General features: G+C 35.4%; 1 protein-coding gene across 1 annotated transcript in view; it reads left to right on the top strand.

The window, feature by feature from the left end:
- The window catches only part of ERBB4 (erb-b2 receptor tyrosine kinase 4), a 922,327-nt gene that overhangs the window by 709,248 nt on the left and 196,795 nt on the right, over positions 1-16,284 (top strand). Inside the window, exons 17-19 of the mRNA XM_059703027.1 lie at positions 3,459-3,591; positions 8,245-8,367; positions 13,037-13,135. Coding sequence (XP_059559010.1) covers positions 3,459-3,591; positions 8,245-8,367; positions 13,037-13,135 — 355 coding nt within the window. The remainder of the gene's footprint in view (positions 1-3,458; positions 3,592-8,244; positions 8,368-13,036; positions 13,136-16,284) is intronic.

Raw genomic sequence — 16,284 nt, 5'->3', positions numbered from 1 at the left:
GTCACTTACAAACTCCAATAAGGGTATAAAGTATTTATTAAATTTAAAACACACTGAACATAGCAATGCAGATGAAACAAAAATCTGATGGAAATCATAGTAGTAAGATGTAAGTAAATATAAAATCAAAGAGTTTATTAGAACCCCTAAATAAACACATGTGCATTTTTATTCTCTACTATCAAATACAGGTATTGAAGAAAAATCTGATGAATCATATTTAGCTACTTTAAAAAACAATTCGATTGAATCATGTAGAAAGAGAGACAACATGACATAGCTAAAAAAAATAAGGGACTTGAGATTCTAAGATGTAAAATGTTAGCATTATCATCTATGTTTGAACTTATCTAGGTATATTAACTATTGAGAGTCTATTTCTTATTAAGTATGGAGGTTATAAGATCTATTTTACATAATATTATAGAAGTAGATAGTGCTTGTAAAAAGAAATATTCATGAAAAATATACAAATATTATTAGAATGGAAATTTTATATTTAATCTATTTAAATTATTTGAATTTAAGGGTAGTGTATAGGACAAAATAAATCTCTGGTTTAGCTCTATGGAAATGAATGTTTTCTATATCTGGATAGAAAGTCTTTGACATTTTCATTTCTATTAGATTAATTCCCATTGAAAATGAATTGTTAGTGACACTACATGTTTTATAAAACCCATCAGTACCTTGACTTTGATGTCAGTCAAATCTTATGTTTCTCCTATAAAAACCTGCTATTTTTAAACTGCTTACATAGTTAATACACTATTGAAAATGTTATTTTCAGAGTTATGTTTTCTATCTCAGTTGACAAGTGATTGTAAGAATTTTCTTTAAATAAAGAAGCAACACATTTTTGGTCAACTGTCTGCTTTCTGATAGCAAGAGCAAATTAAGACACATGGAGTGCATTGATGGAAATACATTGACCTCTGGTTTACGCTAGACTCGTGCTTTTGTCTGATGGCCACTATAACTTTGTCAGAAGGAAGCTAAAGTGTAGGACCATAGCAATGTTACCTAATTATATCTTTTAAAAATATATATAAGAGTACAGAAAATCATCTTTCTGACCTTAATTTATGAACCATTCATGCACACACACACACACACACACAGTATCAAGACTTGTTAGCTTGAGGTCTCTTTGATTCTCTAAATTGGTCTAACAATTGAACGGATAAACATTTGTCGCTCACATATATAAGAGGAAATACTTTCAGAAATATAGTTTAGTTGGCAATTGCCAGCATTAGTCCTAGGGGGATATCCAGGTTGCAGGCTCAGTCCCCAGTAGGGGGCATGTGGGAGGCAGCCAATCAATGATTCTCTCTCATCGTTGATGTTCCTAATCTCTCTCTCCTTCTCCCTTCCTCTCTGAAAAATATATTTAAAACCAATAAAAATATATTTTAAAAAATAAAATAACCAAATAAACATTCAAGAAAGAAAAGAAAACAAAGTCAGTATTATAAAAATTAACTTTTACACCAAGCATGTCAAACTCAAAGGCTAACACGGCCCAAATATGCAAGGCATGTGGCCCGCTGGCCGCGAGTTTAACATGCTTGGTTTAGACAGTGATTTATTTTTTTGTGTTTTTTTTTTAATTTAGTAAACTTTTATTTAAAAAATGAAATAAATACATTGCAGAAAATTAGAAAATTCCCACAATACACAAAACAAGAGCACCATAGTGATACTATTCAGAGACAACTACTGATTAGTGTCTTATTGTATATTATTCCAGATATTTTTACGTGCATCTATGTGCACATACACACACACACACACACACACGCACACACACAGTCTCAATTTTTCCCTACTTGTAATCCTACTGTTTCATAACCCAATATTTCCAATTTCTGGTCCATACTTAGTGATCCTTCTTAACACACACACACAGAAAAAAAAATACCAAATAGATAATTTCTTATCATTTACAGTGATATTGACATATATTTTTATAAATGCATATCACTTATTATTTTCAAAATAAACATGATGAGTTTAGAGTTTAGTGCAAGTTTAGAATTAACAAAATGTTGGGCACTATTCTAAATCATACTTAAATCCTTTGCAATTAAAAATTGGGCTGAGGAAACAAAAATACACCCTTTTGTAGAATAGTGGCTTTTCAGGGATATGTTGAACATTTGAACTAAAAATTATGCCTTGAGTTGAAAATTTAAAATATTTTCTGAAATACAGAAATACATATATACTACTAGTTACTACTGTATTCTAGAACAAGAAGTTAAAACCACAAATATTACTTTTAAAGAAATATTTTTAAATTAATTTTTTTATATTTTATCTTAAAAAACAATAAAAATCCACTTTAAAACTACATCTTGCAACCAACGTGGCTCAGTAGTTGAGCATTGACCTATGAACCAGGAGGTCACAGTTCAATTCCCAGTCAGGGCACATGCCCAGGTTGCAGGCTCCATCCCCAGTGTGGATCATGCAGGGGGAGGCTAATCAATAATTCTCTTTCATCATTGATATTTCTCTCTCTCTATCTCTCTCCCTTCTTCTCTGAAATCAATAAAAATATATTTCAAAACAAAACTACATCTTAGCCAACAATGTTAGTAATAAAAATCTCTACTCAGTCTCTTTCTAATCCCTCTTTGGTTCTATTAACACCTTTTTATGCAATACCTAATTTGTAAACCTGTTTTATGGCCAAATGATGTTTAGACACACTTTTGATAATAATATGTACTCCTGCCATCATAACTCTGATTCAATTTTTATCTTTCTTCTGTCAACAGAGTTGCCTTTGCCAGAGTTTGAAATAGCACTTCTGCCAATACATCTCTCTTAGTGGTATCCTCATATTTTGGAGGAGTGGGGTTCAACAAGGGGTGATTTGTGTAGACATGTGACCATGTCTAGAGATAGTGTCATGGCTGGAAGATAGAGGTGCTACTGACACCTAGTGGGTGGAGGCCAAGGATGCTCCTAACCATCCTAAAAAACACAAGCCAGTCCCCCACAACAAATATAATATCAAGCCCAAAATGCCAAATGTGCCACTGTTGAGAAAGCCTATTTTAGAGAAAATGTTGAAAATAATATTACCTAATACCACAATCTAATTAAGATGTATTTTCCATTCACTTATAGATAAAAGTTACATTAAAATAATTTAAAATGCTCATATATTAACATTTTGGCCTTAGTTCTTCATTGTTACCACGTTTTATATTATTTTTTTATGAAATTGCATGTGTGGCTGCTCATATCCCAAGATTAATTGTATGTGCATGCATTATTACTTGAAAAAACAACTACCTATTTAACCATAGAAGTTTTGCTATAGCTCTAAAGCAATTTTATTACATCTAACTGACTAGATTTGTGATATGTGGATATGTACAACGGCTCTTTGCTCTTCCTCTGTCTTTTCTCTCTTAATATTTTTTTTCCATTCTGGTTGGCAGAACTCCTCTAATTGCAGCCGGAGTCATTGGAGGGCTCTTTATCCTGGTCATCATGGGTCTAACGTTCGCAGTTTATGCAAGGAGAAAGAGCATCAAGAAGAAAAGAGCCTTGAGAAGATTCCTGGAAACAGAGGTGACCTGTTTATTTCTTCTCTTCATGTGTTTAGGGATTTTCATTAGGTTTGGAGGTTTTATAAGATACTCAATTTTTAATCCAAGTGAAAGTTTTGTTCAGAGGGCTTATATTTTATTGTATGTTATATAAAATTGATGAAAAAATCAGAGTATATAGTAAAAGTAATCAAGGCATGTTCATGGCTTAAAGAGGATCAAAAGCAGAGGTCAAGGAAATTACCTTATTGAGGAAAAGAAAGATGTTTTTTTGGGAGAGGGGTCCCATTATCAAGCTCTAGTATATCTAGAAATTATCTGGATAGAGGATATCTCATAGCAGATCTAGAAAAATGTTAGGGATAGTTTTTTCTGGTTCAAAATAAAGCCAGACAGGAAAGCAGTTTATGCTTTAATTGGGGTCATTATTCCAGCAGTGAAAGGCTGAGCTTACAGGATAAAGCTTAGTGTTGTAATCACACAGACCTTATCACACAATTTATGAGATGCGTTTAATATTGTGCATGTTAGTTACTGTGAATATGTAAATTACCATATATTATTATAATTTCTCTTCTATTTCTATGAGTTCCCTAGCATGAAAGCTGATAGCTTTCACTGTACTGGTTATAGGGAAAAAACAATTACAGAAGAATATGTATTACCAGATTCTTCGTAACTGGAATACTATCGCTTCCTCCTGATACACACACTCCTGCCAGGCTGAGCTATTCAGAGCTAATCTGTTCTGCGACATAGCTTTCCTTGGCTTTTGTTTCTTTTTCTAATTGGCAGTGTGACAATCTTGATTTTTCCTCCTAACAATAACAGAAATAGAAATATTCAATCATTCATAAATTTTGCACAGATAATGAATTAAATTGTAGCTTTTTTTCTCAAGAAATCATAGTTAGATAGAAGAAGCTAATTTATGGTTTCATATATTAAAATTCTTCCTAAGGATTAGAGTTATTTAAAATTAGAATGGGCTGTCCCATCAATAGATATGAGTAAACTTTCAAAAGGTAGTTAGCTGTATACATGGGACAACATAAGTAGTGATTTCTAGTTGAGTTGGATGTTTACAGAGCAACTTGGTTTCACGTTCACACATGTGAATAAGTTTGAGCACAGTGCATGTGCTGTGTGTATTTTCAGCTTAGGTAGGATGCTAGAGGCAGATAGAATCTTCCTCGTGTTTAGCTTGGGGCAGTCAGCGAGAGAATTCTGGAAAGTGAATAAATAATATTTGGAGAGGAATTGAAGGCTTGGGACAGCAGTGGACATTTAGGTGATTGAATATATAGGAGAGAAATTATGTCTCTTAACCAGGTGCAGAAAAACCCATTGTTATGAAAAGGGTTGTTTTGTTTTGTTAGTATGGTGCTTTCTAAGAATGTCCTTCAAATTGGCATTTTATTACTAAATAAACTCATACTGATTGGTTTCTAAAGCAAATTCTATTTATGTAGAAAGTTATCCACAAATTCTATTTATGTAGAAAGTTATGTAGGACTAAATTAGATAATTGTTGAATTCATTCCTATCTTTCTCTCAGTATAAGTAAATACCCATGATTTTTTTACCATTTAAATATAAGAGGGATTTTTAAAAATATATATATTTTTATTGACTTCAGAGAGGAAGAGAGAGAGAGAGAGAGAGAGAGAGAAAGAGAGAGAGAGAGAGAAATATCAATGATGAAAGAGAATCATTGATTGGCTGCTCCTACACACCCCACACTAGGGATTAAGCCTGCAACCTGGATATGTGCCCTGATCAGGACTTGAACCATGACCTGGTTCATAGGTCAATGCTCAACCACTGAGCCATGCTGGTTGGGCAATAGAAGAGGAATTTTTAAGAGGATTGACTTAAATCCTTAATATTGAAGCTGGAAATTTGACTCACCAGTGAACAGTTCGTTAAAGCATGGTATATTAGAATGTATTTCAAGTTGCCATACTTTTCCAAAACTTTTGATTCAGATTTTTGTCTTTCTTCTGTTACAAAATAAAAGTAGGAAATATGTATTTTTCCAACACGTACTTATTGAGATGCACTGTGAGCCTGACGCTTTGATAGGTGCTGTAATGTATTAATGACAGCTGATCCTACCCCTGGAAGAGTGACAGATTCAGTGCCTACATATGACAGGCAATGTGCCAAAGTTTTCACTCTATATTACATACCATTTCCTTCTTTAGCAATCTTCTAAGGTAATTATTGGTTTACTTGTTTCACTGATGTGGAATGAGGGGGCAAGAAGGGTAAGTTGCTTTCTAAGCCTGTGAATGGTAGCCCTGGTATACAAACCTATGACTATAAACTTAATTCTCTTTCCACCATTTTGGCTCACAAAATGAAACTATGCTTTATTTAAAGGTATAATACTCAAATTCCTGGGGGAAGGGGTGAAAACAACATGTTTTAAGACAATTTTAAATGATACCCCAGGAAATTATAGGAGACTAAACATCTCAGGTAGAATTGTGAAGCATTCAAAATATGAAATGATTGCATTGTATATGCCAAAGCATGGATACTGTGTGTGTGTGTGTGTGTGTGTGTGTGTGTGTGTGTGTGTGTGTGTGTATATATATATATATATATATATATATATATATATATATATATATATTTAAATAAAGCTAGCCTTAAGTGGGAAATCTAGTCTAATCTTGCAGATGATTTTATTTGACTTTTGTATAGTGTTTTAAAAAATAATTAATAAAACTTACTCATTGTGTGTTTATCAAAATGTACTATCCAAATGCTACACAACAGAGGTGAATTCAAATCAAGGGGACTCTCTTCAGGAGACCCCTTTTTTCAGATTTAACAAAGAATTTTGTGATTTCTTTCTAAGTTTTCTTTTATGTGACTTAAATGCAGTTATGTGTTTTAACAATGTAAATTTGAAGATGAAATAAAAGTGTATTAGTTGTCAGACTGTTAGAAAGCAACCTAAGTTTATTGATAATTTGTATCATCTTCTTCCCAAAATTCTTGCCATGGCTAAGCTTACCTCCATACAACACTCTGTGCAGCTAAATTCAGTGAACCATGATGTTCACAGAAGCATAATAATAACCACACTGGAGGGCCACGGTGAACTTACCCCTATAAACAGACATCTTGTAATATTGTGCTGGTTTTCAAGATAATTTGAGTAGGAGTAGCCCTTAATTACTCCCTTATGCTGATAAAGTACAAGCTATTTGTCTGTGTTTAAAATTTAGCTCCTTTATTTAACTTAATAAAACAGCAAGTTCTATTTCTCTTGCCTTTTCCTTGAGCATAATTAACCATCTAAAATTTGAACATAGGATATAGACGTTGTGGTGCCAGGGTCTCTTCATTGTCTACATTTTTGTTTCTCACATAAGCAAGACCTTGGCACACACTCCCATACCTTTCCCCTTGCTTATTCACCCTCTCTGACTGAATGGCACCTAAACTATCACATCTAACAGTACCAGCTCTAGTTTACCTCCTTCAGCCACACCCAGTCCACATCATGCTCCCGTGGCCCTCACCCTTCAGACCTGTTCTGCTCCCTGTGGTGCCCTCCTTCTCCTTGATCCTGTGTCTAAACCAGGGGAGGGCAAACTTTTTGACTCGAGGGCCACAATGGGTTCTTAAACTGGACCAGAGGGCCGGAACAAAAGCATGGATGGAGTGTTTGTGTGAACTAATATAAATTCAAAGTAAACATCATTACATAAAAGGGTACGGTCTTTTTTTTTTTAGTTTTATTCATTTCAAACGGGCCGGATCTGGCCCGCGGGCTGTAGTTTGCCCACGGCTGGTCTAAACTGTTCATGGTGGCAGTGTCCTCTGTCATGACAACCTGCTTTTCATCGTCTCAAGAACAGTTTTAGCGTTCTTCCTTCAGGAAACCAAACCTCACGAATCTCACTCCTTGGTGTAGTTTTATTCCTTTGCATTTCCTAGCATTCACTCATGATCTAGAATAGAGTCACAGCATTTTAGAATTTTTGATCTAGAAGATATCTAGTCCTGCTACTTAAAATATGTTTAGGGACCATCGTCATACAGAGGAATCACTTGGGAGCTCTGTAAAAAGCAAATTTCTGCCCCAACTGCAGACCTACTGAGCCAGAATCTGCCGTTTAGCAAGGGCTTAGGGTGATTGATATGTACCTGGAAGTTTTAGAAGCGCCGTCCAGGAGTACTGGCGTTGTGCTAACTCTTTTTTCCCCCTCTCTTCTGACATGTTTACTCTGGCTGTTAAGTGCCAAGTAGGCACCATTACATGTTTTGATCTGCCAAACCATCTTAAATGAGAAAGAAAACTTCACTAGAGTACGCAGGCATCCAAGTCTTAGCTGGAAATGCCAAAAAGAAAGGGGCTTGAAAAAGTAGAATGAAGAGCCTCTAATTAGTCTCTAAGTTTTTCTAAAAATGGGGGGATGGGAATCTCCTAGCCCAGTATAACTCCAGCTCACCAAGTCAAAGAGCATGAGCAGAGAAAGGATAGGGTCTGAAGGAATGGTGACATCCATCTTACAAAGATACTGTTTTTCAAGAAAAAGTGTGCTTGTGTGTTTTTGTCTGTGTGAGAATGGGCACCAGTGAGGGATAGAGAAAGAGAGAGAGGCACTGGTTGTTGGATTGGAAGTTGTAACCTGCCTTATTTATTTATTTTTAGTTGGTAGAACCCTTAACTCCAAGTGGCACAGCGCCCAATCAAGCTCAACTTCGTATTTTGAAAGAAACTGAACTCAAAAGAGTAAAAGTACTTGGTTCAGGTGCTTTTGGAACCGTGTATAAAGTAAGTAAAAAATTAATATGTACCATCAGTTATTTTAAGTTTGCCCCATACTTGTTTTAATTAATAGCCAGAGTTATTGCTCTAATCAACTTAATTCCATTTTAATATCCAGGGAGGAAAAGTTTTATACTATGGAGATGTTGATGCAAAAATGAATTCATTAGTTTTTATCAATCAGGTTGGGAATGGGTACAAATGTGAGAGAGCAGGAAACATTGGTACAAAGCCTACATTTAGTTCTTTCTCTCAACACCTTGGAGCCCCTTTTGATATCATCTCCCCTCAGACAAATTTTATCCTCATCCAAAATATCCAGCTCCCAACCCCTACACAGAGCTCTACAAAATCCCAGACAGGCCAGGTATGTGTTGCAATCTCTCCCTCTTCTTTTCTTCTCTTTCATTCAAACTTCTCCCCATTTAGCTAATCTCATTAGAATCCACACAAGTGCGCTGGCTCCTTAGTAGGACAGGACTAGTACCTAAACCACTTTTTGTTTTTCCGGTAACATGTATGATTTAATAGAAAAATGTCCAGTTTTGACATCCTCACCATTGTATGCAAACTGAAAAAGTGAGTATTTTTGTGAAATTCAGGTCAGACAGAAGGAGAAGGTAACATCACACGTTTTCAACAAGAGAAGCATTTCTGGAAAGGGAGAATTCAAATGGTGGCATTTGTATGTTTACTGTTTAGCTTAATCACAAAACCAATTCAGAGTCCAGGCCCACGATTAATAGTAGTGAAATTTATTTTTAATTAACAGCAAGAAGAAATTCTGCTTGCTCAGTGCTAAATAGTTCTTGTAATATTCATTCTTCCAATTTCCAAGTTTACTTTGCCAGTTTTATATAGTTTTTAAAGCTACATGCAAGCCTACATTTTTATAAACATATTAGAGGTCTGTACATAAAAATCATGCACTCGGGAGGGGGGTCCCCCAGCCTGGCCTGTGCCCTGTCAGTGTGGGAGCCCCGCGATCGATTGCCCCAAAGTGGTTAGGTCCCGCCCACCCATCCGGGGCTCCTCAATGGATTGCCCCAAAGAGGTAGGCCGAAGCCAGGGGTCCCACCTGGAGCCAGGAGGCGGGGACCCCCAGGACCCTCAGGCAGGCCTCGCCACACGGAGCTGGGAGGAGGCAGAACCCCCAGGGAGGCCTCACCAGACTCCTAGGCAGGCCTTGCCTCGCAGAGGCAGGTCTCCCAGGCAGGCTCCATGCCTCACATGCAGCGTCAAGCCCAGCCCCACCCACCTCCATACACCCACTGTGTGCACAGCCTTCTTGTGATGGCGTGAGGGCATCACGGTGTGACAACTACTTAGGCTTTTATTAGTAAGGATCTGTTAAAATAGATCGGATCTTAGGAATTTTTCATTTTTAAATATTTATTTTTTTCTATTTAAGACAGAGATTTTTAAACAGAAAATTTTAAAAATTAAAATACAAATCTTAATTTTCTATACTGAATGTTTTAAAAGCAATAACATTTCTTTCTTTAAAAATTGTTTTATTCTAAGGGTAAGTTTCTTAATATTTTAGTATACATGTTTTATTCAATTAAATTCAAAATTACTATTATTATTATTTTCATTTCTTTGAATTTTTATTTAATTATTGGGGAGACATTGGTTAATGAAAGTAATAACTAAGCATGTAATTGAATAGAAATGACTGTAGGCTTACTTGATGCCTTCTACATATCATTTCTTTGTATGTTCAAAGAAACACAATTTATCCTGTTTCTCTATTTTTATTATGCTAGAAAAAAATGGACTTCCATTTATAAGACAACTCAGTTGTTAATTGTTTCCAGAAGACTATCACCCTTATATTTTTTTCAAAAATGATATGATTTGGAAATTGAATATTATTTTAAATCACGGGTACCATATGACTTAATACTAAATATGACCTTATAATCTCAACAGGGAAAATATTACCCATTTAGGGATTTTTTTAAAGCTTTATTAATACTTTCACTAAGAACAAATATTTGTCTATTGACCATGATGTTATACCTTTATGAAAATTACTTGCATTGAAAGGTTATTGAACGTTCCATGAGTATGTTTGACTCATAACTGTAGTGTGTCTCTCATTAACCCTATGTCTTAAATAATATGTTAATTCTTACAAGGACATACTGTTTAAACTGTAAAGAATTATTTTTGACTACACAAGTGCAAATTGACTTAGGCAATTTTTGGTTAATTATTTCTCCTGGTTGGATATATTCTCTGTTTAAATATAAAAGATTTGAACCAATATTATGGGTATCTTCGTCTGGTAGGACCTAGAAATTAATAACTATTCTTATTTAAAAAACATTGCAAATTAGTTAACACTGAATTCATGTTTTTACTTCAAAAGTATGCTTTAGGAATATTTTAATATTGATGCAATAGCTTTATAGGTTAATCTCTCTGATGTTACCTTATTGAAAAATGATAAGTCTGTTCTCCACCCTAGGAACCATCATTGAGAAAATGTAGCCTATGGGTGATGGGCTTTTGTTTGTTCCCCCCATTTAAGCATTAATAATTTTTGAAAATTGTTATACAACAGGGAACTTGTTTTTTTGCACTTGACATACAGATTTCCCTTTTCATTCTAAAAAGAATGTAATCTTTATATTCACCTTCTAAAGGTTTATGTCCATTTTTTCTTTATTATTTTCACTCTTTAATAATTCTTGTTTACATCTCCCCTTACCTTATTACAACTTTGGATATCACAAATACATATTTTGCATAGAAATACAATGTAGAAAAAAGTTTAATCTTTTCTTTATGACTACAACCAGCTAACTTTAAGGAAGACATGAAGTAGAGATGTTCTGTTCAGGAATCACAGACTGTTTTTTTTCTTTCTTTCATTTTAATGTTAAAACTGACCTAAGATGATTCTTTTAGTTTCAGAGCTAACAAATAAAAAATTTGAGACTTTTTAAATATAACCTCATATTTCCTTATGTGTTCATTGAAGAAAATATACTTTAAAAATATTCTTGTATATTGTATAAATATACATTTACACAATTGAATACTATGCAGCTGTAAAAAGAAGCATCTCTTACCCTTTGAGACAGATGGAGGGACCTGGAGAGTATTATGCTAAGCGAAAGAAGCCAGTCAGAGAAAGACAAGTATCACATGATCTCACTCATGTGGAATCTAATGAACAACATAAACTGATGAACAAAATAGATCCAGAGCATGGATGAATCTCAGAGGGAAGGGGAGAAGGGAGTGGGAAGAAACTATCCAAAGAACTTAGATATATAACCTATGGAGACAGATAATAGTGTAGGCTTAGGGGTAGTGGTGCAGGGTAGAACTGGTCAATCGGGGAAGCAAGGGACATTTGTAATACTTTAAACGATAAAAATAAATTTTTAAAAAAGCACCTACCTCAGAATATTATGAGAATTCCAATAAATTGTGTGATACACAAAATATTTCCATACATATTAATTATTATAATCCTTGTCACCTGTTAAAGGATGAACGATTTTTCCTCAGCCAGCAGTCTGTCACCTGATAGTTGAATATTCTTTCAATATAATTTAAGAATGAAGAAAAAATTCTTGTGTAATATATGCATCCAACTAAGCCTTACCAAAATCATGGTCCTTAATCAAATGAGTTAGTTGTTTATACAGAAATGCTGTTATTTAGTTTAATGTTATACTTTACTTAAACTCTGTATACTTTTCCAATATACAGATCCTGTTCAGATATTATAATTACATTTCCATAAGAAGAAAGAACTGGCAATGGCCAAAATCAATCCTATATAATAAAAACCTAACATGCAAATTTAGGACCAGGAGTTTGACCAGGGGCCGGGGTCGGCTGGCCAACAGCCCGAGGCCTCTCTCCCTGGCCGGTGGGGTAGGGTGGCCATGGCAGGCAGCCAGGGGAAGGGAGGCCTTGGCTGGCAGCCGGCAGCCACTAGGGACCCTAGCCATGCATGAATTTCGTGCACTGGGCCTCTATTATTTTATATTACTTCAGAGATATAAATCCTTGATACACAACACTATTTAATATTATAGACAAATCAATATGTGCTTAATACTCCCTAGTATTTGCCTTTGAAAACTAATTCTTAAATAATCACCTTAGAAAATTAATCTGTAAATTAAACTTCAGGAACAAGAGAACATTTTTTTTTTCTTTTTCTGGTTTCAGAATTTATTAGACAATATTAAAGCTGCAAAGAACCTCCAGAATTACTTAGTCCAACCTTCTAAATTACAAATGAGACAATTGAAGTTCAAAAATTGGAACAGCCTTCGCAAAGTCTTGGAAAGTTGATGATATAATTCACATCAAATATATTATTATATCTTGTTTCAATGAGTTTTCACTATTCACCACCTTTTTATGCACACAAATGGAATTTTATAATAGTGCAAACACCCTGAAAGCAGAACATATGTACAATTCATCTTCAGATAACAAAAGCAGACAAACAAAGTTGCTAAGTAACTTGTAACATATAACAGGTGCTTGATAAATATCTGTTGATTACATGAAAGAATATAGAACTTGTAAATTATGTTTAAGGAATTAATAGGTTGAGTGTTAAATAAAATTTTGTTCCTAGATTGAATATTGTATATGTTTAAATAAAGATTTAATGTGAAATTTTTTTCCCTCAAAGGGTATCTGGGTACCTGAAGGAGAAACAGTGAAGATTCCCGTAGCTATTAAGATTCTTAATGAAACAACTGGTCCCAAAGCCAATGTGGAATTCATGGATGTAAGTACAGACATAGGCAATCTCATTTTTGTCTATTCTTAAATACTGCTTTTAGTATTAAAAAAAGGACTCTAAAAATCTTATAATCTTATTAAAATGAAAAGCTCGAGCTGGGAGTCACAAACTTTTGCTTAAAAGACCACAGAGAATAAATAGGCTCTTCTGCAATGTGGTCTGTGTGGAAGCTACTTGACTCTGTCTTTTTAGTAAGTATACAGCCATAGACAGAGGAAATACAGAAGTGCATATGACTGTGTTCTAGTAAAACTTTATTTACAAATAATCTGAAGTACAGACTTGGCCTGCAGGCCAAACCCTGCCCGCAAGGGCCATGTGTTTAATATGATAAACTGCATTTGGGAGTGGTGATGATGATTTGAAAAATTATTGGGGCACTGGATATTATTGTTGTTATGACCTGTTTAGTTGAAAACATCAATAGAGAGTAATTAATGTAATAACTTAGTTTGTATTGAATTTAAATTAGGAATCTAGCTAAATCAAATAATTACGCATTTGAAATTTACTCTTATTCAATTCAAGTTCAGAGGACAAGATCTTAAAGGTAAAAACTGTAACTATAAAATAAGAGAGTTCTGAAGAATAAAAGTACTTTATAAGGTCAATCAGAACTTTAAGATTTCCCCTGGCAAAACCTGTGGATTGAGCTGTTCAGCAGATTTCAGTAGGTAGGAGAAATGAAGCTATACACATAGCATGCTGTTATTTCTATCCAGTTTCTGTTATAAACTCTTTTGTAAATTTTATAGGAGCTCAGTTTGTGACCTTAGAAATTGTATCTGGGCACAATGCTAACCATCTTACGTAGAACTACTTTTAGTTTAAATTATTATTGGTAGTAATGGGGCTGGTAATGAGCTAATACAAACCTGCTGCTCTGATCAGTTGGTGCCATGCCTTATCAATTACTAAATATGTTAAATATCACCCCTGTTACATATCTATCAATGTTATCAGTGAACGTGGAGTTCTTGGAAAAGTAATTAGCAGAGGCCCCCATGGGAGGGTAGGGTTTCATAGAAAGCTTGATGATGTAAAATAAACAGGGTTCCCCTCCAAAATTCCGCCTTGCCATGGAAAAAGCTCAGTCTTGTCTTCAGCAGGGCCAGGATTAAGACCACTATCCAGAATATCTGTTCCAAATTAAAATACAGTCCAGTCTAGTCCGCATCTGGCTAGCTTAGCTTGTGTTTCCAGCTGTAGTCCATTGTGTGTGGGGTCCTCATGGCCATGGGCCATGTAGCTGCTTAAGGCCACATGGCTCTGGAGAGAGAACAGGTGAGCACATGGTGAGTGCAGGTCACAGAACAAGAGGGCGAGAGGGAAAAAGGAGTAAGAAGACTCTTTACCTGGGTATTTTTTCCCTTCCAAGATTTTTCACCTTGTAGTGGCTCCCACCCTCCTAGCCAATGATCCTATTATCAAGACTGGCAGTCAAACACCTCCCCTTTGTCACTCTGACTTCACTGCACATGTCCATCCCTTTGTTCAATCCCTCCCCCCAGTGATCTGTAGGGAATGGACTGGTGGTTCCCTGGGGAGTGTGAAGCTGTAGCTTCCTGGTGACACTGCCCAGAGGGCCATGCTTACAATGCCTGGCCTCCCCTTTGCTTTCTCCCTATTACCAACATTAACTAGCTAATTATGATGATAACACCAAACCTATCTATCAGACTTTGAGTCTAGTGACTAAATAATATTTCCCTCTGTAGGCCTCTAAAAGTTCTGACACTCTGCGGCTACATGTCCTGGTTCATATATTAAAATGTAAACCTGAAGCCTTGTCCAGTGATATCACAAATCAATGTGATCTTGCTATAAATTTGTGAAGAGAATTTTCAAAGAAAGTAGAAATTAGAAAGGAAATGCCAAAGTGTAGGAACACTGTAGGTTAATATGTAAAACTGATAGAAAAAAGATCTAGCCCAGCCTAGACTGCAGCGGAAGCTGAAATTCACAAGAACGCTAATGGTCTCTGCAGGAAGCTTGTACAGCCATTTTTGTCATATTTCCATGGAAACAGACCGGCAAAAAGGGGTTAAGAGGCTACAAAATCATCACTGAAGACAGAAGCTCTGAAACCCTCATCATGATTTTGAATGATTATTTGAGAGCTCCTAACCCCATCTATTTCTTTTTCCCTGATCTGAGGTCTATTCCCATGGTAACATGAGTGAGATGGCAGCTTTAAGTCTTAGGTTTCTGCTGAATTTGAAATGAAGCTGTGATGGAGTCATGAAAGGAGTCATTTCCCTAGATGGTTGATGGATGGTGATCTGTTTGGTTTTTTTTAAGTTTTTTAAAAGTTAAGGAAAATATTTTGACTGTTCCCATTGTTCCTTGTGGATGAATGCTACAAGATTAGCAGATTGATCAATTGCTATTGGCAGAATATCAATAAATAACAAGCAGAAACACTTCTTTCTATTTTTATGACATTTAAAAACATTATAAGGTTAATACAATGATTAAAACACAGTTTAGCACGAGCCAGTTTGGTTCAGTGGATAGAGTGTCAGCCTGTGGACTGAAGGATCCTGGGTTCCATTCTAGTCAAGGGCACATACCTTAGTTGCAGGCTCGAATCCCTGGCTCTGGCCTGGTCAGGGCACGTGGAAGGCAACCAATGAATGTATCTCTCTCACATCAATGTTTCTCTCTCTGTCTTTCCCTCTCCCTTCCACTCTCTCTAAAACTCTTGGGGGAAAATATATCCTCAGATGAGAATTAATAAAACACAGTTGAACTGGCAAAATTAATGGTGAATTTAGTAGTATTTGAAATAGCCTGGTATAATTTTAAGGCAAACATATGCCTACATCTCATACCTACATTTTTAGCTCATCTATTATGTGTGTGGATCGTTATAAAAACTTGAACAACATATTAAATCACAATAAAAAGGTTTGTGTAAGCAAAATTATTTGTAATTTGTACCTAAGTATTAAGTTGAAATTTCAAATACTCCTAGGATTATTAAATTAAAAGTCATATGGTTGGCATATGTCTTAGTCTAAATTCTTCTAGCAGCAAAAGCTGAAGGTAAGACAAGGATTTGAGTGAAAGGTTTCATTTGGGAGGTAAAGGACTATCAGTAGGACAGTATGGAAAAGCGACAGGGGAGTCAC

The sequence above is a fragment of the Myotis daubentonii genome, chromosome 7, assembly GCF_963259705.1.
Source record: "Myotis daubentonii chromosome 7, mMyoDau2.1, whole genome shotgun sequence".
NCBI classification, from domain to species: Eukaryota; Metazoa; Chordata; class Mammalia; order Chiroptera; family Vespertilionidae; genus Myotis; species Myotis daubentonii.
This window is presented reverse-complemented; position numbering and strand designations above follow the sequence as displayed.